The 24064-nt window shown below is 42.3% G+C and overlaps 1 protein-coding gene across 4 annotated transcripts in view; it reads right to left on the reverse strand.

The window, feature by feature from the left end:
* Positions 1-21193, reverse strand: part of Robo1 (roundabout guidance receptor 1) — a 399556-nt gene extending 378363 nt beyond the window's left edge. For 2 of the 4 annotated variants that reach the window (XM_052158079.1, XM_052158077.1), the window contains exon 1: positions 20103-21193. In XM_052158079.1, coding sequence (XP_052014039.1) covers positions 20103-20157 — 55 coding nt within the window. In that variant the 5' untranslated portion in view covers positions 20158-21193. The remainder of the gene's footprint in view (positions 1-20102) is intronic. The other 2 variants (XM_052158080.1, XM_052158078.1) reach the window with 1 other exon arrangement.
* Positions 21194-24064: the final 2871 nt, after the last annotated feature.

Raw genomic sequence — 24064 nt, forward strand, 5'->3', positions numbered from 1 at the left:
TAAATTAGTTCCTCATGATCACTGTTTAGTAATGAGTTGTAATATCTAAGAATACACACACACACACATATACAAAATACAATGTACTATCATTGGTGCAGCCTCAGAGCATGCATACAATACAATAGCGTGCTGCATGGAAGGGCTGAGTCAGGTAGACATCAAAACTTAGGAGCTTTGCTAGAGGGCATGAGAGACAAATGTGTTCCTGTAGATGAAGACCAACGTGTCTCATGAGTGCTGAATAAGGAAGCGTTAGGCAAGAGGCAGAAACAGCATTTCAGAAGACTAAGCAAGCCTGAAGAGCGGGGAATCAATGCTTCTGTATTGTTGCAGTAATGGCCACAGCAACTGCATGGGTAACAGATGCTGGCAGATGAACAGACACTGGGGGGGAGGGCAGTTCTGCCTTAACACGTGTTCCACCAGACTTTCTTTGGACCACGGTGAGACCCCCTCCCCTGAGTCTCTAGTTTTATTCACAGCAGTGCTACCTAGTGATGACTCAGTAATGACTTGGATATTTGAATTCTACAGGTTCCATGGTCCATGTTTTATTTTCCCCTTCTAAATCAATAGTACTTCATTGAAATGGCAATATACTTAGCAAAGAGCAAACTTGCTCAAAATTGAAGGGAATGCAACTAAAGCGGACTCAGAAGTACCTGTTTCCTTTCATTTTCTCTTCTTTAACAAGACCTCTAATCTTATGTCCAGACTAACATTATAGTAATTCAAATAGAAATAATAGTGACCACGGAAGAAGCGGGAAGAGCTTGGTTTGGTCAAGTCTTATTTGCTCCCTTTCCTCCCAACCTTCTCTCTAGAGAGGGAAGCTTCTCTTAGCTTAACTCAGACTTCTTCCAAAGCTATATCTTTGCATCAATGATGCAAACATATATATATATATAATTTCCCCTAAATTTCTAGTTCTTTCTCCCCAGTGTTTTAGGCTTTATGTTTCCTGTAGGGCGGGTACAATCCACAGGCCTTGCTTTGTGTACCCAGGTCCTCTTGTAGTCCTGAAGTCCTACTGCGAGAGTCTCCTCAAATCCCTTCCTCTTACATATTTTCCCCTGAAGCTCCATCTCTTCATTTGACCATCCGGAATTCTTCATTTTTCCTTGCTGCTACACGTCTGCTGGTCTTTATTCTCCTTTCCTCCCCTTCAATATCTGAAGAGTCTTAACCAGTCTAGTGGTTGGGAAGTCCTTCTATCCCACTCAAACAAACATCATCTTCCCTACCTAAAAACTAAGGACATAATGTTTTTCCTTCACCACACAGTGAAATTCAGTCTGGTTAACTTGGAGCAAGAAACCCCTCATATTCTGCCCACTGTTTTGGTGAGAATTATTTTCATAGGCATCAGATCTGCAAACTATATTCATCCCTCAAGACCAGAAGGAATTTGGCTGCAGGACCTCCAAGGATACCTAAATCCAAAGATGTGCAAAGTTGCTCTTAATATAAATATTGAAAGCATATTGTATGTGGCCTCAAGCTTCCTTGGCCATATTTTAAATTCTCTAGATGACGTGTATTTCCAAATATAATGCAAAGAGTGGTCACATTATTTTATTTTAGAAATAGCGATAGCGGAAAAATAAGCCTGCCCATGAAAATATGATTTGTTTTCCAAATATTTCAATCTATTGTTGATGAGGCTAAGAATGTGGAACAAGTTAGGAGGTGACAACCACAATCCCAAGAGGCTCCCGATTTCCCCACCAACACAATTTCTTTTCTGTATGATTTAATATGTTTCTTTTGTTTATTCTTATGGGTAACAGGGAGACAAAAGAGGAAGACTGTTTTCCAAAATTATTTAATTTGTCTAAGTGCTCCTTTTCCTTGGAAAGAAGCATATTTTCTCTTTAAATATTCATATTTATTGTGTACACATATGTGTGTACACACACACACACACACACACACACACAAACACACATTCTATTGCCTCATGTATCAGATGGGACAACAGGAAGCCTGAGGGTAACAATAACTAAGTTTGCTTCCATGGTACCAAAGCCTCAACAGTTCTTAGCTAAAACAGGTATCTGATGAGAAAGAACTTCTGAATGGTAAGTATTAATGAATTCTAAAATTAGAATTTTGAGGGCTGGAGAGATGCCTCTGCATAGGAAGTGCATGCTAGACCAGCCCCACAATCCATATAAAAGTAAAAGCAGAAACTAACTCCATAAAATTGTTGTCTACGTTCTGCACATGTGATTGCCATCACATGTGTGTGCACACACACTGAATTAAATACATTTTACAACAGCATGTTTAATGAAGAAAGTATTTAACATGCCTCATTCTACTTATGAGTCAGTTTTAGTAAACTACCAAATGAGCATTTCAAGGAACTTTAAAAGTGACTTGAAGTGCTCAAATTCTCTAAATGTTTCTATACCTTCAGTAGGACTTAACACTGTAGATCCTCAAAAGAAACTACAAAATCTTTAACTATGTCTCCTTAAGAGTCAAGCAAACCTAAACAAACACTATGAGTTCTTTCCTATCACTTGTATGATAAACACATTACCATCAAGGATCATTAAATTATAATTGAATATAGGCTTACTCTATTTGATTTGGGAGTAGTGGAGAATGCATTGTTTTTCTATTTTTTAAATGACGTATTTATTTTTAATTTTTTTTTCTGTGCTTCGTTGTTTTGCCTGTATGCATGTCTGCGGGAGGGTGCTGAATCCCTTGGAACTGTATTCCAGACAGTTGTGAGTTGCCATGTGGGTGATGAGACTTGAACCCTGGCCTGTGCTCGAGCAGAAAGGGCTCTTCACTGCTGAGCCATCTCTCCCTTCCCACATTGGTTCTCTCTTACATACCGGAGCATGAATTAGGCGCAATGAAATCTTCAATTCGTCCCTGTTAATTGGTATCACTGGGAGGGTCTGGGATCCAGGAAATCAGAGGAAGCTTTCTTGAGAACATAACCAGGAACACTCTTGGAAAAACCATAACATGGGCATGGGAGAAGCAAGCTCAGACAATATGGGAGAATGCGTCCGAAACAGACTAGCAACAACGTTCTAAAACAAGATTCTAGCTAGCTCATGAAATTAAAACTCTGTAATTTTGCCTCTCCTCTTAAATGTTATCTCAGGTGATTATTACCAGATACTACTAAACTACTGGGCAGAGGATGCTGGTGACAAAGACAGGCCACCCCTCCTCTAAACAAATAAAACATCCATTTGCTCTTTTTATCTGAATGGACAATATACCTTCGTTTAATAGTCTAGTAAGTAGTGTGATTTACAACTGCTCTCATTAATAAACATATGGTATAGCCACATCTTATTAAAACAAAACATATCCTACCATATTAGGCTTCAATATCTTAATGTTAGGACTCCAGGAAATCATTCCTATATCTATATTTGAACTGAAGGTGTGACTAATTATTGAATGTGTCTTAATGGAGAAAGCACTTGACATTTACATTACTTTACACATTATTTTGTATCTTCTCCCAACTGACAGATAAGAAAATGAGGTTTAGAAAAGCTAAGTAGGACAGCCAAGTTTACCCAGTTTGCAAGTGATAGGACCAATACCACAGACAGACAGACACAAAAGGTGATAATGACTCAGTAAACAAGTGAATCACCCCATTTATTTATATTCCAACTACCTTGGCTTGTCCCAAATCCTAAGGCAGAAAGGAGGCCCCCACTCCCCCCCACTGAAAAAAAACTGAGCTCCAAATAAATGGGGATTCTTAATCTGATTAAAATAATTCACAGTAAATTGCAAATCTCTTAATCCTCTTAAAAGCATTAACATTTTTTTTAAATTGGAGGTGGGGTAGAAAGGAAACATGATACAGTCTTTAATTGCTGGCATTTTTACTCAGTATAAACAATATTATATTTTCATTATTCGAATAGAAATGGCTATCACATTGGCATGGCAGTCTGCCCAGGAATGCATCTGTCTCCAACCTGTCAAATGAACCTGGAATTGTCTCTCAAAGATGCTCACACTTGATTCACTGTGCTTATTGGTTCTCCTCAACCTCTAGAAGTCTGACTGCACAGATGCTAAGTAACAGTTATTTTTTAAGTTTGGACTGGGTAAACAAGGGTGCATAGTCCGTTCTGACAGCAGTAAATAGTATCATTCATCAGAATTTGGTAAGGACACTCTATAGACAACCTAGTAATAACACTTCACACCTATATACACACTCAAACACCTCAAAGCAATTCTACCACTTTGCATATGCTAATTTATTTAATTTGCATAGTTTTTTAAATCATCTTACTGATAAGGAAAGAGAAAAGAGAAAAGTCTGCTGGAGGCGACATGACTGCTCACCAGTGGGCAGTAAATCCCACCTTTACACCCTGCCCTTTTCAAATCACCGCACCTCGAAGGCAAGTCACACCAAGAAAACACCCAGTTAAAGAGAAGTTAGTTTTGTGAGTTGCCTCTGGGCTAAAAAACTACAGACCTGAACTCTAGAAACAATGTATCCATCAACCAATTCCATGCTTGCATTTCACGGATGGGGAACAACTTGCCCACAGCCTGGGAGGCAGAGAGGGGGGCGAGCCTCTCAGTGGTCAGTAAAGAGAGAGAACCTAGTCAGAGTCAAAGCAGTTCCTTCTCACCATGCCACTATGAGGCCATAGTAACACGTCATAGAAAAACTCAACGACTCCAAGCTAGTGCAGACATGTCCAGAGTCCGATTTCGTAAGACCCAACCCTTGCCACATGCTCTTGTTTGTCTATTACTTCCGCAGTATTTGGCATATTTCTATCCCAAAGCTGGTTTAAGGCTGTTTTGCTTGGTTTTAACATTGAGATAAAAGTTTGCTACATTCCATCATTCTGACATTTCCTTTCCATGTTTCACTCTATTTCTAAAAGCATAATTTATTTATTTTTTCTCAAAAATGAGGGAAATGGGTGTGGTTGCACATGTCTTTAAATCTAGTACCAGGCAGGCAGAGGCAAGCAGGTCCCTCTGATGTCTAGGTCAGCCTGGTCTGCGGAGCAACTACAGGGCCAGCTAGGGCTACGACCCAGATAAACAAGTAATTAAATACAAATAAATAAATAAATAAATATGGAATTATCATGTCTACAATTCCCATCAAAACAAAAATAAATTAAGTTAATTAATAAATAATAAACCCTCATAACGCAGGTGTATTCACATCACCTCTTAACTTACAGACTGGCCCATGTATTTGTTATAACTGATTAGTTAATCATAGAGTCTCAGAGGCTGGAAGGTGATCTAAAGGCAGTATGTACAGGGAAAGGCATGAGGTCTGCAGGCGAAGGGAGTCCTAGATAGGATGTTACAGAGATATAAACCCAGTCAGCTCAGCAACGAAAGCTTTCCATATCATATATCACATATCATATATCACATATCATATAGCTCCAGAGGCTAAATACCCTGTGTGCAGGAACTGTGCTGGAAAACTGAAGAAAAGGGATCCACACAAAAGGGTCTAGGCAGAGCACCAGCAGATACAGGAGGTAGCTTTCAGAAAGGCTAGCATGGTAAGAGGGGTGGGTATTCATGAGGCCCAGGTTGTTTCCCTAAGAAAGCAGGTTTATTGTATCTGCTAACCAATAATGCCTATACAAACACAGGTATTCTCATAAAAAGATTGAAACATCCAGTATGTCTTCAGTCACAAAGGAAAAAGCATTTATATATAAGGAAGTCGAAGACACAGAGGTAATAAAGCTCAGCAAGGCAGAGGCCATTTAACTACAGAAATAATTTCCCAAGAAAAGTGGAAATCGCAGGCACCCTTTCATGGGATGAAGAGTCCGTTATTCTTGGCAGGCTATTTTGTCAAAGCATCGGATAACGCTCATCTTTAAACATGCCTCCTGTGGACAATGAAATGCCGGTGACGGCTTCCAGCCTCCGATGCATCTGTTGTTCTTGCTCAGGGCACATTACTGCTTCTGACCTCTTCCCTGCCCGGGCCCTGACCTTCTCCCACTCAGAAGTGATTCTCTGCCTCGAGCCTGTGAGCATCTCATATTATTCCTGAGCCGCAGCTCTCGAATTTAGCATGAGGAGGGCTGCCCTGATAGATGTCTTACATGAGTAATGCTCCTAATGATCCCCGATGGGACCCTGCCATATTATCCCCCCACGATGAGCTGTGCAGACACAAAAAGCAATCGCATGCACTTGGCAGCGAAACAAAATGAAATCTAAAAAGTCTGCGCGTAGAAAGAATTTACTTACATCTACCAAGAAATAACCCAGGTATGGTTGGGATAGTAGGGGAATAGTTAATGAAAGCTTCCTGCTTCGTGTGTGTAGTTTTGTGATATATCTAGACCACCTGAGTAAATTACAGCATCTATGGTGCGGCGAGAAATCCTCCAAATGTTATTCAAGGAACCTTTATGAATTATGCACAAGATTCCTCACAGAAATGTTAGATATAGTCTTCAAAACCATGTATAAATCAATACTTCACAAATTAAATCACACGTTCACTGACAAGTTATTTCAGGGGTGCTTCATTTTCATTTCTGGTTTAATATTCGATTGGAACTGATTCCTGACCTTTGCGATTAAGCTTTGCCCATGATAATATTTCTGTCAACTAGCTAATGATCTGTAAACAAACAACAAAAGGAAGAGGAACCGAGATCTAAGATAGGACGTGCAATAAATTCTTGCAAGGACACAGCTTTTTCCCATTTTGCTGGCAGCCTCGATTTTCCCGACTTTTCTTTCTTCTGTCTTCCTTAATGTATTTTCTTAGCCTGTAATCCAACGCACCACAGTGAGGTATGTCTTAACAGCCATCAGTCAACTATCAGACCCACCCCTGTTGACCATGGGTCCTTAGTCAAGACCAGAGTTATTTGCTCCGTGCAGTGGGAGGTGAGGGGCTGCTCCTAGCTCATCAAGCGCTTGGCTCATCTTTGTTTGTTTGCTCTAAGACAAAAGAATAAACACAAACAGGACAGCTGATGATGACTCTGCCTCACTCAACAAACACAATTTGTAAAGTGTAAACAGAGCCCAATAAAGGCAGAAGCTTTAGGTTAAATAAATAAGCCATTCCTGTAACCATCTAACTAGCTATGACACGAGGAGGAAAGCCAAAGACCAGGAAGGCAGACCCTCAAACAGCCCTTGCCCAGTAGGAACAAGCTTCAATACTAGGTCTGTCCTGTGTGGACCTCACAGTGTAATACTGGAGGCCAAAAAAAAAAAAAAAAAAAAAATGGTGGTCAGTGGACCGTATTCGTTCTGACAACTTCCTCTTTTGTGACAGCATCATTAATTTAGACAGGACTATACCATTTATCACTTGGGGGAATTTACTAAAAGGGTTTACGACTTCTCTGAAGACTATTTGAAGGTTTGGGTACACTGGTGTCCTATTTCTCCATAGCAACGTTCAGCTAACTCTGACCAGATCCTTTTTCCAGTACTTTCTTCCTTCGAGAGGACCTGAATAGACATTTCAGTTTTTTAGTCATTTAAAACCATCATCAAGCAGAAAAATAGAAATTCTCAAAACAAAAAACACCTGTTTTCCCCATAAAAAACTGTAGTTTTTAACTAAATGACTCAATAGGAAATGATCTTGAAGCAACGACATAATTTCTTAAATCATCTCAACTTCTGGATCCATAAAAAATATCACTAGAATCCACATAATGTTAGAACTTTTGGCTAAAATGAAAGGTACAGTAGAAGACTGAAAGCCACATGCTCTTTAGATTTTTAAGTTTAAAAAGAAAAAAAAACAGATATTTTCAAATAATGAAGATTTAAGAATTTTCAAGCTATCTTTAGTAAGATGTCCACCAAACACAATAAAAATAGCAACTGAGCAGCTATATGAATCAGTATGGAAAGCTATGTAAGCCTGATGACCTGTGTTGAATTCCAATGCTACAAAGACTCTGGACCTCCACACAAGCATCGTGGCATATGCCCACACCCAAACACAATGATAGTAATAGTAATTTTAAAAGACTTTAATAGGCTGAGGATATAGCTAAGATGAATAAAACAGTGCTAATAAATTCCATTAATAACAAACAAGTGGGGATCTGGGGAGAAGGCTCAGTGCGTTGTAAGCATTTGCTGCTCTTACAGAAGACCCAGGTTCAGTTCCCAGCGCCCACATAGCCATTACAGGGGGCCTAATTGGTTTTTTGTGACCTCTGCATGTTCATATAAACACACACACACACACTCAAACACACATATGCATGTACATCTAAAAATAAAAACTAAATAAACTAATAAACTAGTGTCCTTAAAGGAACAATACATGAATGCATGGATAGAATTTTATTATGGAATATATGTTAAGACAGGGTAAAAAAAAAACCTTTTGGAGGAGCCATGGAGATGATTCAGCAAGGAAAGATGGTTGGTCCCAAGCCTGGTGACCTGAGTTTCATCCCCAGAACTCACGCAGTGAAGGAAAGAACAGAATCTCATAAACTATATGCTGACCTCCTCACTTCCATCACCCTGGGAGTTGCCTGCTCATACACACACACACACACACACACACAGACACACACAGACACACACAGACACACACACGTATAAATAAATATTTACAAATGTTAATTAAAAATAAAAACCTCTAGGATAAGAATCCAAGTCTCAGGAAAGAGAACCCCCCAGACTTCACCCAGACATCCTCCTGTTTTATTCATTACATTGAGTTAGGGACTGGAAGAACAGTCAGTCTACCTTTAAGCCTTATGTCAACCCATAAATCTAAAGGAACACAGAAGAACTCATAAATACATGACCCCATCTACACCTTTGGCAGTAACACTAGGGACACCATTGAGCTGAGAAAGTCATACCTAAGAAGTATTAAGAGTCATGGCCAAAAAGATGTAGCTAAAAAAATTCTGTTCTGCAAAAAAGAATAGGGTTTCAGAAACACACTACAGGCTTCGTGAACGTGTGCCAATCATACTGCTGGTTTCCATGACTGCAGACTCACTCGGGTTTGACCTACAAGGACCATGCTTTGTTTTGGGGGTTTTTTTTTGGGGGGGGGGCAAGGAGGGGTCATTGTTTTGTTAGTTTAGGTTTTCTTGTATTCTGTTTTTTAGTTTGGGGGTTTTGGGGTTTTGTTTTGTTTTGTTTTTCATTCTTTTGTTTTGGTTTTGTTTTGGTTTTTCTTTTTTCAGACAGGGTTTCTCTGAGTAGCCCCAGCTGTCTTGAAACTCACTCTAAACCAGGTTGGCTATACACTCAGAGATCCACGTATTTCTGCCTCCTGAGTGCTGGGATTAAAGGTGTGTGCCACTACTGCCTGCGGCTGTTTGGGGTATTTTTTTTTTTTAATCCTAGATTTTTCTTTGTTTTCTCTGAAATCTGTCATTGGAGAAATACTCAACCTAAAGAAACACCCTTCCTACCAGCCCACAGATAACATCTTATCACCAATAAAGCATTTCTTTCCAAACTAAAGACAACTCAATTTCAATGACCGTTTTCTAAGACAACATTAACCCTGGGGTGGGTGGGGAGGATTAGCTTCAACTCACCTGTGGAATCATCATAAAACTTAGCTGGGTCATCCCATTTCAACTTTATTCCCCAAACTGGACAGGACTGAATTTTACACAGCCGTGCCAGCTTTATACCTTAAGTATGTGATCTGTGGCATGTAACACCAGGGTACTTTCTTCTCTATAGAAGTTATCATTTGACAGCAGAAGGAAAATGTAGACAGGAGGCATTGAGACCTAATTCATGCCCAACAAGGAACTAAATCAAACTGGCATCATAGCCTAGTTTTCTACCAAAAAAAAAAAAAAAAAACTCCACATATCTTAATACAATAAGTATCCCAAAGTGCTCAACACTGAGGAGAAAGACTTCAAACAGGCATGTTGGTTTCAAGTCCTGACTCCAACTCAGTGCCTGATGATAAACAAGGAAGGAGCTTAACTTGTCTCAACCTCATTTCTGTATTGATAGACAGGGGTAGCAGCAGCACACATTCCTTCAGAACTGAGCTGCTAGAAGCGAGAAGAAGATAAGACACGTTAGCGCCTTGCCAGGTAGTTTATAACACCCCACCAACTTGTGACTTTATCAATACTATTATTTTTATCAGAGAAATTGGTATTGATTCCTTGTCCTTCGGATTCAGTGGACACAACTGGGCAAACACTGCATGGGTTCATCACTTAATCATTTTATTAGTAAGGCTTGGGTATTTATCAGGTGAAAGAATAGTTATCCTGTAGTTCTGAAGAGTGGTCATCTCCCAGCAGTTAAAGTCCAAGCAACCCGCTATATTTCCATTCCTTTCTGGTCATGCTGAGTCTAATGGAAAGCGGCTTCGTTCATGCAACTCTGATCCAATCAGAATTCATGGAGATAAAAAGCAAAGGACCTCAAAGAACGGCAATACAGGCATATACAGGGCTGTCCGCATGAAGGTCTGGTTTCTTCTCTCTTGTTGTCCTGCTATTTACTTAGGAAATTTGTGGCCAATGAAGCTCATTAGCTTGTAAAAGCTGGAGCAGAAAACTTAATAACAGCTTGCTGGAGAACTTTGGCTTCTCCAGATAGGAGAAGAAACTGATGAGTTTTTTTTTTTTATCCCCCCACAGGCTACGTGAGGCAGCTTACTTTTATACACACGACTTGCTCATTAAATGGTCTGGACTGACTGAAATGCTTCACAAACCAAGAAGCCAAAGCAGTTTAAAGGTACCCTGAGGTGTGTAGTTAACGCGCACAAATGTACTTTAACTCACTTTGTTATACAAGCAAACACCATTTCAGTGATAGATACTTTGGCGTGATAAAGCCTGCCTTCTAAACCAAGCCTTAATAACCCAAATCAGCTTTAGATCCATGCAACTAAAAGCACAGGTTTGGTTTCATACAAAAGAGGTAGGTGCATTGCTTGAGCCAAATTACAAGTCAGTCTGTCGTTACTTTAAAAACAAAAGATATTTTAAAAAAAAATCATACACTAAAGTGGGAAAATGCAACGGATTAAGGTTAAGTTAGGAGATGAAAGTACGAAGTTTTGTCTGTCTCACTAGCATTATCTGAGGCTACACAATCTTGAAAAGGACACCAGTACACTGGTCTCATTTGTTTCTCTGTGATCAAACATTGACCAGACCCAACCGGGTTGGGGGAGAAAGGGTTTACTTTGCTTAGAGGTGGTTTGCAGTCCATCATGTCAGGAGGCCGGGGCAAGCTATCAGGGTGGGAACCTAGGGTCCGGTCCTGAAGCAGAGACGTGACCAGGGAGGAACTCGGCTTGATGGAATGTCCTAGTTTCCCTTTCGGCTCGTCTTCGGATCCCTACTTGCTTAGGGATGGCACCACCCACAGTGGACTGAGTTCTCCTACACTGATTAATAATCGTGAAAACACTCTGTGGATCTGGTCACAGCCAATGCAGGAGAGGTAATTCCTCAACTGAGGTTTCCTTCTCTCAGGTACAGTCAACTTGACAACTGAAGGAAGCTAACTATAACAGACACAGAATTGTACTGGTAGGCAGAAGTTCAGTTCTGGGTTCTGATTTCCTATTTACTACAATCCAGATATGAGGATAAGTGGATTTTTTTTTTCAAAATGGTACACTAACTACATTCCCATGTAGCAAGCTCTGAACTCTCCTGATCCTCTGAGAATCATCTCCTGTGTGGTCCTTGAAGCTTACAAGTAAATTAGGAGATGGAACATGCCAGAGATGATTTTTAAAGTATTAAATAAGTATATCTAGCAATTTTATTCTTCAAATAATTTTTCTTCACATTTAATCTTCCCACAGAGAATCTGTAGGGAGGTGGCATTAGAAAGTTGAACCCGAGGATGAAAGGCTCCTGTAGGCATATAGTAAACAAATAGAGATGCACAAACACATACACATAAAATAAAAATAAATTTGTTCTCTTTTTTCTTTTCTTTTCTTTCTTTTCTTTTTTAATAAATTGGCACCTAATTTCAAAGAGAACTTCCTCCAAATAATGTTAGGATTTTAGGGGGGTATCCTGAGAAAGCTCCCTCCACAGCTGACTGTGGAGAGCAGCTTCCTGTTCTCAGGCCTTGTACAGATGGAAAGGAGGAATATGTAACTGGATGCTTTATAAAAATCTAATCACAAGCATCTTTGAAAAATGTACTCTGTGAGTTCAAGGCTAGCCTGGTCTACAGCGTGAGTTCTAGGATAGCCCAGGCTACATAGAGAAACCCTGTCTGGGAAAAAGAAAAGGGAAAGGAGAAGAGAGGAGAAGAGAGGGAAGGGGAGGGGAGGGGAGAGGAGGGGAAGGGAGGGGAGGAAAGAAGAGGAAAGGAAAGGAAAGAAAAGGAAAAGAAAAAAGAAAAGAAAAGAAAAGAAGAGAAGAGAAAAGTATAACACTGAATTGCTATTGTTAGAAGTACTTTTTTAAACTATGGTGTTTGTTTGTATTAGATCCACTGAATGCACTGCCTTATTAGAAATCAAAGCTGGCTACTTCCTACACAATGCATATCAATCAATCACTTGGCCCAAAAACATATTCCCACTCAACACTAAACCACAACACTCTGTTGGCATCTGATGGTGCTTTCAACACTACACTTAACTGTCAAACTGGGAGACAGGCATTAAGCTGATAGACTATGTAACATCAGACTTGACCGACTAGCTCACTCTTTGTCATCTATACAAGTTACCCCCACAAAGAAACCAAGTGAAACACGACCAAGATTTCTTTTCCAGCACTAAGCTATGCACAGCTGTAGCCACAGTGGGATTTCTCTCCATGAATGAAATCAGAAATATATGCACAGTCATGGCGTTCAAAATATTTTTAAATGTAGAAAGACACTCTCATAAGATGTCTGTAAGCCAAAGAAAAAGAAGGAAGGAAATTTGTACAAGCCTGTTTTGGACAATGGGTAATGAGGCTTAGCTCTCCCAAGAAGGAAGCAATATGACACCGTCCAGTGTTAGAAATAGCAAGGGAGAAAGAGAGGGGTGGAGATCAAAGCTACCTCCCTGTACACTATAATCTTTTTGGCTTCCTCTTGGTCAGCAGCAAGATTGAACTAAAGGGTTGAAAGTGGAGATAGAGGAAGGGAAACCATTCTAATCGAGAATGGCAAAGGAGGTGGTCTTTTGATCTCCACGGGACGGCAACTTTATTGGCTATGCATAAGCAGTTTCTAACCAGCTGATCAACCAGGTATTAATGCTCGACCCTTCCATGATCAGTAAGCATGAAGTGAGTCATCTGTGAATGGCAATCAACCAGAAGGCTCATCTACTGCTAAAAGGCAGGCAGTCCTTCCTTCCCTCACCCAGAGGGTAAGCGCAACCACGGGGGACATGATTGTCTCTCCACAGGCTCTTCCCTGACAAGTGCCAATTATTTGCCTTGAGATTCAGAGAGGGAAAAAAAAAATCCTCTCCTGAGGAGTGTGGGTGAAAGAGAACAGCATTCATTTTCCCAAACACAACTTGGGATCTATACCCATCTGTGTCTCCAGCAGACCGTGTTTTGACATCTGCGGAGTCCCCTTCTTCCAGCCCAGATGGGATCAAAGCAGAATACGATCTAGTTAGATGTGAAGAATGGCCTTCCTTTCTGGATGATGGAAAGGTTTAAAACCCATTTTGTTAATAACAGGAAACATAATGTGCCCCCTCTTTTCAAAGTCCCAAGTGTTCAAACCAGTTTAGTAAAGTAAAAAGTGATTGAGCCATAATTTCTTATTTTTTTAACTTAAATTCTTCCATTCTCTGTCTCGACTTGGACAATACACATTCATCAAGAGTGTGGAACAAGCTTGGTTCAAATCCCAGCTTCATCTGTATTTCCTGCTGTAGGGTTCTCATAATGTTATAAGTGAAAGTCTATGATTCAGACACTCCTAGAAACCATCACAATGTTCTGTACCTCACCCCGGAGTTCGAACTCGATCTCATGTTTAAAATCATTTCCTTCTGTCACTTTACTTACCTCCCCTAAGCAAAGGTGTGCTGCCCCAGGCGGCTATGACTGTAGGCAAACTAGTGTTTGCACCTTTGAACATAGGTAGCAGCCAAGATTCTAAAGCCTTAGTAACTACAGTCTGAAAGAAAGCCATTTGCTGCATTGAAGATGCGAATGAGTTTCCACTGCTTTTAGTTTTAGAAAATGTAAAAGATCTAATTCTCCACACTGTGGCTAAACACGGAGCACAAACACTGGTATCAGATTTTCAGAAATCCTCCCAGGCTGATTCTCTAGCTGTGTGTGGCCAAGAAACATTGATGGGACCCACTTAGAATGGACTATGCCTTCCACACCGTCCTATGCACCCTCTCCTCTCTCCCTCCCTCCCTCCCTCCCCCCCCTCTCTCTCTCTCTCTGTGTGTGTGTGTGTGTGTGTGAGAGAGAGAGAGAGGGGGGGGGAGGGAGAGAATTAGTATATGGTACCTCAAGGTCTTGGCACAAGACAGGCAAGCAAGCACCCTAACCCTTAGCTTCATCCGACCTTACACTTCTCTGACCTATTTAAGGGCCGGATACTGTGATTCAGGCCTTAATATTAGCATTTGATCTCTGTGAATTGCAGCAAACTTGGGCTCCTCAATGAGTCCCCATACCAAGCAAACAAAACAAGCAAAAAAATAAAAAATAAAAATACCCAACAAAATCCCAACCTTATAACTAAGGGTCTCATCCTTGACTGCATTTCTCTAAACTTCTGTTTCTATTTTCTTTTCTCTTTGCCTTCTCTTATCCCCCAAATTTACATATTATGTAGATTACCTTAGCCCTAACTTTGATTTCCTTATAATTTTCAACTTAAAAAAACAAATCAAGTTACCAGTGTGGTTTACATCTGTGATAAGAACTGAAAAGTTTTTTTTAAAAGAAATTAAGGTCTAGGAACATGATCTGGCATGCTTTTGCTTACAAGCTTTAGGAATTAATTCAAATCCCTAGCACCCACACAAAATGCAAGGCAGGGCCTATCACCCCAGCACTGAGTGCAGCCTAGACAGGGATCACAGGGATTTGCTGGCTGGCAACTCCACTCCACACTCAATGAGAGAACCTGTCTCCTCAAAGGAGTGAGGTGGAAACTGATGGGGTTTCTCACTTGAGGTCCCCGCTGGACAACATGCACACAAAGTCAGAAACACTCTCACACATACATGAGCATATGACACAATCACACCTGAAAATAAATTTGAGAAGTTGCCATAAATCTTGCCCTTGCATCTTTTATGAGCACAGAAGTTAACATCTGACACTTCGGACCTTATTAAATAACGTTTTTCCTAAATTTCCTTCCAACCTGATTCCTGGGACCCAGCTATTTTCCTTTATAAACATTGTTACAGCTGAAATCTGCTCACTCTACAAAGTAAGTAAACAACTGTCACTGTTCGCTGAAAGGGAGCATTTTATACCACTTTGACATGAGAGTATTTCATGTGTCATAGTAAAACTTAAGAAAAACGTCTTCAGGTAAGCATTCTCTTTTATACCGGCTCAACCACAAATCTTATGTGTCACAGAACCTATATGGGGATAGAGAGATTCTTTTTTTAAAGACATAAAATTATTTAGGTCTTTATATGTACAATCCATAAGGTTGGATTTTCAACATAAGGTTGGATTTTAACATTAGGTTCTATATCTAAAAATTAAAAAATTATAATACGGGCCAGCAAGCTGGCCCAGCAGGTAAAACACCTAAGCTTGACAATAGGAAGATGACCGCCCCCCTACCCCCTACCCCCTACCCCCTACCCCCTACCCCCTACCCCCTACCCCCTACCCCCTACCCCCAGGAACCATGTACAAAGGCTGGATTTGGTAGTTCATCTGAGTCCTAGGACTCATCTGGTGAGTTTGGGAAGCAGAGGCAGGAGGCTCCCCCACAGGTTTGCAGCCAGTTAGTGTACAGCACACAAGACAAGAGAAGCAAGGGGCAGGCCATATCAAAGGGGGGATACGGGGAGAACCAACTCCAGAGAGTTGTCCCCTGACGTCCAAGTACATACCACAACAGCTGAACAGTAGCTCACACACACATGTGCCCGCAGGCACTCTCTCTCTCTCTCTCTCTCTCTCTCTCTCTCTCTCTCTCTCTCTCTCTCTCTCACACACACACACACACACACACACAGACAGCTCTCTCTCTCTCTCACACACACACACAGAGCTCTCTCTCTCTCTCACACACAGAGCTCTCTCACACACACACACACAAAGCTCTCTCACACACACACAGAGCTCTCTCTCTGTTTCACACATACAGTGCTCTCTCTCACATACACACAAAGCTCTTTCTCTCTCACACACACAGCTCTCTCTCTCACACACACACAGCTCTCTCTCTCTCTCTCTCTCTCTCTCTCTCTCTCTCTCTCTCTCTCTCTCTCACACACACACACACACACACAGAGCTCTGTTTCTCACACACACACACAGAGCTTTCTCTCACACACACACAAAGCCCCCCCCCCTCTCTCTCTCACACACACACACAGAGGCCCACACAATAATGATATATCTTAAAAATTTAAAAATCTAAACGGTGGAGCAGGGATGGGATGGGGGTTTTCAGAGGGGAAGTGAGGTAAGGGATGACATTTGAAATGTAAATAAAGCAAACATCTAATAAAAAAATTTAAAAAAAAAACAACTAATCACCATGGGTTGAAAGTAACAAAAACTCATGTGGGGAGGGGCATCATAGAGAGAAGACTGAGTAGGAAGAGGAGGGGAAGAGGAGATACAAAAGGGAAGAGAGACCCTGTCTCAAACAGTGAACCGTGTTCCACAAGATATGGAGAGAAACACCACCTTCCCAAAGAAAAAAAAGAAAGTGGTAAGTGACTGTCACATCATTTGAAATTCAGATCTTACCCTAACTTTGATAGGAAATTCAATCATTTCTTCCCTAAAAGAAAGTTTGAGCCAAACGCTTTGGAAGAAGATGCTTGTGACGGAGCAGCGTGTTCCTGAGAGACAGTTTTGGTTTGTTCTCAGGGTAGCTACCACTCCTCGCCTCACCCCCAAAATACACATCCATAGACAAGAACACAGGTCTAACAACGGCTTAGATAAATTTACCTTAAAAACGAATTGCCAGAGAAATGCTCACTTTACCCCCAAATTTTAGCTTCACAGAAGAAAAGTCCCGTGATTTTAGAACATTCAGCTGTTTTCTTTTTTTTTTTTTTCTCAAGGCTAGGAAAGCAAACACTCTCCACCTTAATACTTAATGCTCAATGCGCCACCAACACACCAACATGGAGTTTATAGTGTCTTTGAAGATAGCTGGAGACTTTGTTAAATTGGCAGCCAGTATTAAAAACAAAAAGGGGAGAAAAAGAGAACTGACAATCAATAGATGCTTTTACAGGTTAAATCTTGTCGAAGGCGCCTTATGCCCTGGGTACACTTTGATTTATTTAAGCTCACCACATTTCTCTTAAATACACTCCATTAACAAGTGATAGGCTGTGATCTCGGGCTGGAGGCAAAACACGAAACACAATCTTTCAAGAACTTCATTCATTCCTTCACCAGGTGTCTCGCCCACACCCACACACCCACGTTACTAGTCACTTACCTAACTTTGCTAAGTTTTTTTTTTTTTGTTGTTGTTGTGTTCTCTCTCCAAATCAATGGAGGTGTTTTACAGCAGCCCAGGGTCATGAGGGTCGCCCTAGAAGGCCAATGGTTTGGTCGCAAATCCAGACTTAAAATAGCATCCGTGAGTAAAAGGTAGGAAAGAAATACAAAAGTTGCTGGTTGAGGCTGGAGAGATGGCTCAGTAGGTAAGAGCACTGACTGCTCTTCCAGAGGTCCAGAGTTCAATTCCCAGCCACCACCTAGTAGGCTGACAGCCATCTGTAATGGGATCCAGATACCCTCTTCTGGTGTGTCTGAAGACAGGCGCGAGAGTGTATTCCTACCCATAAAATATATTTATTTATATAAATCTTTTTCTAAAAGCTGCAGGTTAAACGGGAGTGTAGAGGTAACAGCTACATGGGCCCTTCTGGCCTAGGACTTAGCAAAGCAGACATGCAACCTGAGGGCAGGAAAACCCAATGGCTTCCACAGAAAGTCTGTGAAGAAGACACCAGGAATCATGTTAGCAGTAAGCTGCTAAAGACGCCTCCTATCTACTCAGGCTCCGATCTCAGATATTAAATATTGATCACATTATTAAACATGAGTGAAGACTCCACCTCCCCCACCACACACGCACACACATATATTTCCCAAGTGAAGACAGGGTTTGACGGCTTGACGGGACCAGCTTTCAGTGAAACCCTATTAGTGTGACCCCTATCTTTAATCTACAGCCATGATAAAATGTCCCAACACACACAAACTCAGCTCCAACAGTGACTAATGACTAGTAATCCCCCTATCTTCAGTAATCTACCCCTCCACCCATCCATCACACTGGCACCTCCCTTTACACACGTGAACAAACTTTAACAGAGAAGGGGAGTCAACAACAAAAAAAATCTCAAAGGTAGCGGAGGCTGTAAATTAAACTAAAGGGGAGACAGAGGAAAGAGAGCGAGTGAGAGAGATCAGATCTCCGTGGGTTCTGATTTGCATCCATGGCTGAGAGTGAGGAGTGGGGAACTGTTCAGCCATCTAGATAAGCAAACTGAGAAGAAAGGCTGACACACTGAATGGGGACAGTTAGAAGTGGGGGACGGCACCCCTAAAGAGTTGGTTGAATCTTCTCATCCATCCACAGTGACACGGACAAGATAGTCACGGTCTGAAATTTTCAATTTGTGTTTTCTTCAAAGGAGTAACAACTTAGCATGTTTCCTATTTAGAGTAGTTCAAATGGGTCTTTTAACTTTCTGCCAGGGAGTGTCTCCCAGGAGCTTACCTTCTCTTAGGCTTTACTATCATTTAGCTCTCCTGGGTCTTCCCCCCCCCCCCCCCTTTTATCCTTTTGTAGCCTCTTGGCTTAAGTAAAACCTTTGATCTAAACATAAAGAGTCAACATCACAAATGTTCGAACTAGCTTTAAAAAATGATTTCATAATTATGCAAATTAAGTGACTCTAACTTTTAGGCCCTGATGCAACTTGAAGCTCGCTCAGTACGTGGCTATAATTCCCCAAGGTGCAGTGTGTGTGTGTGTGTGTGTGTGTGTGTGTGTGTGTGTAGGACTGAAACAGGATCCATGATTGAAACCAGAATCTACCAAGAGGGAGGAAACAGAAGTGGAGTGGACGATTCAGTCATCCACAGTTAAAGATTCTTAAGGGGTACAGGAAAACTGTTTGCAAACACCCACACGGTGCCTTTTCTTAGGACAGAAGCTTTCTTAAGTTGCATCTTTCCAACACTTCATATGCAGCTGCAGAACTAGTCATCTTACAAATACTAAGGCAATCTTCTGTTCTGTCTCCCCAATGATGACTACCAGGCAACTTACTTGCAACTGCCTGTTTTCTTTCTAAACCCAGCCAGGCAATGGCTAGTTTATATCCTACCAAGAGAAGGAGTTATTCCCTCGAGTTTCTTCAGAATCAAATTTAATTACAGACTTTGGTTACATAAAACAACTTCTAACAACCCGTTGTGCTCAGAAATGGAGGGGAGGACCAGATTCTGGATTCCTGGGGAGTGCGGGATCACAAGCCCACCCCCACCCCCCACCCCGCGCCGCTTGCCCCTCCACCCCAGCACCCCTCTAAGGATCCCTCAGATGGATGGTACTCATTTGGCCTAATCCTAAGAGACCAAAACTCCGGGACAACCCGCTGTCTCCTACCACCCAAGTGCTTAGACAGGCGTTTGCCCAGAGTGAGCTGGGCGTGCCCCGAACTTGGAGAAAGGCCGAGGTCTACCCAGAGGTTTGGGATGTTTCAGGAGAGTTTGGGGTGATAGGCCAGAGGGGACAACTTCAAACGCGAAACTAGAAACCTTTCGCTGTAGAAGTTCTGGAAGGGTCGAGCCCCTCTGGCCTTAGAAGGTCGCCAAGAGTCAATTCAGGGTTCAGGGTCCTATTATGAAGAGTGGAGTGGGGACAAGCAAAGGAGATCAAGGGTGAAGAAGGAGGGCGCAGGTTACCTGAACAGAGACATATTAATCCAAAGAGGTAAAAGTGTGCAGGCTCCGCGATCATTGTCCTCGGGTAGGTCCTGCATACAGTCTCATGCCAAGAGAAGGGAGCAGAAGCGGGGATCTCCAAATTTATGGAAGCCACACACCCTACACCCTACACACAAAGGCTTAATATAAGCAACGTGAGTCGATCCGCCAAGAGTTTGCAGGGCAGTTTCTCGTCGACCTTTCCGGAGGCTTGTCAATCCTTCAGAGCCCTTTGCGAAGAAAATTTTCCAAGGTTTGCCTTCCCTGGCCCCGGGTTTCCGAAGAGGCTCAACCACTTCCAAGGCTCATCCAAGGCGAACAACAAAGAGCCGAAACCGAGGAGCAGTTGTGCGGTTTCCTGCCTCCACAGTCCTGCTGAGCCTCCCGGCGTGCGCCTCCACAGCGTGTGCCCTGGCGCCGCTGCGCGGCGATTGCAAAGTTGGGGTGTGAGAGCAAATGAAGAGATGCACCCCAAAAAGTGCTCCTCCGTCTACCAGAGAGCTAGCGAGTAGCAGGCCACCCCCTCTGGCGGCGATTGCAGTCAAGGTAGCGGCGGCAGCTGGGGAGAACAGTCTCTAGGTTCACGGGGTGCGCCTGGGTGACTCCGCGCACCAGGAGGGAGTGAAGGGGCGGTACGGCGACAGCGGCTGCCTGGGCGGGCCCTTGTTCCCATCACTCGCGGGATGCGGAGGGCACCGGGGACCGCAACAGGACCGCGGATGCACGCGCGCCTTCCGGGCGCCCCCAGCCCGGCGCAGCACCCAGCATCGTCCCGGGTCCTGCTACTACCGGGGCGTGCTCAACGCACCTCCGAACCAAGCTGCAGCCCAAACTTCCCGGGGTGGCTAGTCTTACTCCGTGCTCCTGAAAGCTTCGGACAGTCTGCTCCGTGCGGCCCCGGGTGGTTGGAAAAAAGTGAGCAGGAGGGAGAGGATGCTGCCGAGGCTCGCCCGAGCTCCGCCCGGAGCTTGCAGCGTCTGAAGTTTCTGCTCTCACGCTGCCTCCTTTCGGCTCGAATGCTCGTGGGTTTCCCCCTCAGAGCCTGCAGCTCAGGGTTTCCTCCCTCTCCAGCCCGGCTCGGGAACCTTTAAAGGGGACGCGCGATCCCTGCCAGGCCCTCACTGGCGCTGCTCAGACAAGTTCTGCGTGTTAATATTTCCATCCACACGCCCGGAGTGCCCAATTGCGCCCTCAGGTGAGATTTCAACTACTCAGAAGCAGAAATCTCAACGAATGAGAACTTGTCTTGGGTCCCTTTCCATCCCAGTCTCCCCTGCACCTTTCTCCAAATGGAACCTCCCAAACCAAAGCCTTCAAAATCCTCCTGGTCCCTCTTAACCTCTTCTTTACCGCAATAGAGAATTGCAGTAAACTTCCAAGTAAGTTCACTCACCACCACCGCTGCCCCATTCTCGTTAAACGAATACACAAACAAACAAACAAACAAACTGATTTGCTCTTTCAGCAAAGAGGTTTTAGGAAAGCGTGAATTACCTAAAATATAGTAGTTCATGGATATTTCTTTTTATTGAATTTGCTGAGGGTCCTGTAGAAAGGTTAAATGCTAGGACTGAGGGCTTAGGTCTTCGGGACTTAAAAGAGTCTCTTCAACTTGGTAGCTCATACATATTAGAGACTTAACAGTTAAAGAAAAGTAATAGCCAGGAGTTCATGCCTTTAATCCCAGCACTTGGGAGGCAGAGGCAGGCGAATTTCTGAGTTCGAGGCCAGCCTGGTCTACAGAGTGAGTTCCAGGACAGCCAGGGATATACAGAGAAACCCTGTCTCGAAAAATCAAAAACAAACAAACAAACAAGAAAAGAAAAGTAGCAAATGGGGGAGGCTACACTAAGTTTGCAATGACAGGCTCTTAGCATTTCAAAATACTGGGCCACCCCAAATCCCAAGGTATCAGGTACCTGTGACCATACCAACCTTATTCTCTCCTCTGGAAAAAAAAGTGGGGGGAGGGGCTGTTGAGCTGCTTCATGAGTAAGTTAAGTAAGCCCAAGATAAAACATGCCTGGGACATTTGACAGGCAAGTTTCCACAAATCCATTGGGGTGTTGTTGTTGTTGTTGTTGTTGTTGTTATCTATGGCACAATGAAATCTTTATAATATATGTCGAACACTTTATAAATTGTAATTGTTGCCACTTACAGCTACCGCTTTTATTAATATGTTACTCCCTTCAAAGTTATAGTCTATGACTTCAAGATGAGTACCTAATACCGTCACGGATGACAGGTAGCATTGTGACAAGTGAGGAGGAATTGTGTGGACTACTGTACTTTTCTCGTTTTATCTTAATTGACTGCAGGCATTACCTAACTAAAATACAAGTTTAAAAGACAGCAGTGTGCCCATTTCGGTCATGACTTTTGTGGCCCATGAACTCAGAGCAACTGTCTGTGAAAAAGAAACCTGGTTAATAGCTCCTTACCTTTGAAAGTGAAAGACAATTTAATCCTTCCAAAGCTCACTGAAAACTCAGTAAACAAGCAGAGATAAGAATGCAAAGACTCTAACCAGAATCTTTTCAGCAGTAAAAACAAGAACGTGCAGAAAATGCTAAGAGATGGACATTGATTTGGTATCCGTGAAAAGATATTTGGGGAGAAACCTAGAAAATAAAATTTCCTTGGAATAGAATGAACTTTTAAGATAAGATACCCAAGGAATAGAAAATAAATAAGCTTAGCATGATGGAGGAGGGGAGGAGAAAATGAAAATCTCCAATCCCCAGGTTACTTAAGGGGATTTTTAAATGTAGATTTTGAAGTTGCATCTCGTGAAGGATATATCCTCTTTTCTTTTATTTTTGTGTGTGTGTGTGTGTGTGTGTGTGTGTGTGTGTGTGTGTGTGTTGGCCATCTGGTTCAGGGAGGTAGGGCCTCTTGCATGCTAAACACAGGCTCTGCCACCAGTCTGAGAAAGTAGACCCTGTGCAAGAACTCCTATTACATTGTTTCCCAAGTGCATCTCCCAATCTTCACAAATTTCCTGAGATCTTTTAGGAGCTATTTCACCTTATGGCTCCATGAGACTCTAGTTCTGTTTCTAGCCCGTGGTGAGCGGACAACTGTCTGTAATTCCAGTTCTAGGCCACCTGAAGCCCTCTACTGGTCTCCATAACAGCTTCCTGTATATGTGTGTGTGTGTGTGTGTGTGTGTGTGTATACACATATGTATGTCTGTATGTATGTATATACACACACAAAATATATAAATAAACATTTAAAAAGATGTATTTCAACAACTACCACGTTTCCACTGGATTGAAAGAATATCAAGACTAACTTCTATTTCTCAACTCCAGTATACTACACCATTAAACTCCTTTGTTCCAGCCCCAATGATAAAATTATCGAGGGAGACAACAGTACACAACCACCAGGAAAGAGCTATTAAAGAATCTCATGTAAAGTGTTTTCTAAGAGTGTTCTGTCAAGCGTATCAGTAAAATCGGCATCTAAATTAAGAGCTTGTTGCATGCAGACTGTCTGAGGGACTCATAAGATGTGCACGTCAACTTGGAGTACTAGAAAAAACGTTTCTAACTCCTTTCATCCACCTGCCCGCTTCTCCCACCCAGTTGTATCCAAACAACCCCGGAGTGAACATCTACATGCAAATTAAAGATGCTGATGAGGCAAGATGTAAATATAAGCCTATTCTCAGGGCCCTATGAGCTCCAACTCTTCTTCTCACAGCGAGACTAAAGCTGGCCCTAGAGAAGACTCTGCTCCAAAATGAAAAAACTAAAGAGCCATTGGGTGAACTGATGGCTCTGAATATTTCTGGGATTGGATTTATCATAGCAACTTGCCACCATCCTGACTTTGTGACTGAACATTAAGGTACCTGAAAGAACGCACAAGATGCTCTCAATGTGTTCTATGAAGAATAGTGAGTATACATGTATCATCTTCACTGACAC

Source organism: Apodemus sylvaticus, chromosome 15, assembly GCF_947179515.1.
Source record: "Apodemus sylvaticus chromosome 15, mApoSyl1.1, whole genome shotgun sequence".
Lineage (NCBI taxonomy): Eukaryota > Metazoa > Chordata > Mammalia > Rodentia > Muridae > Apodemus > Apodemus sylvaticus.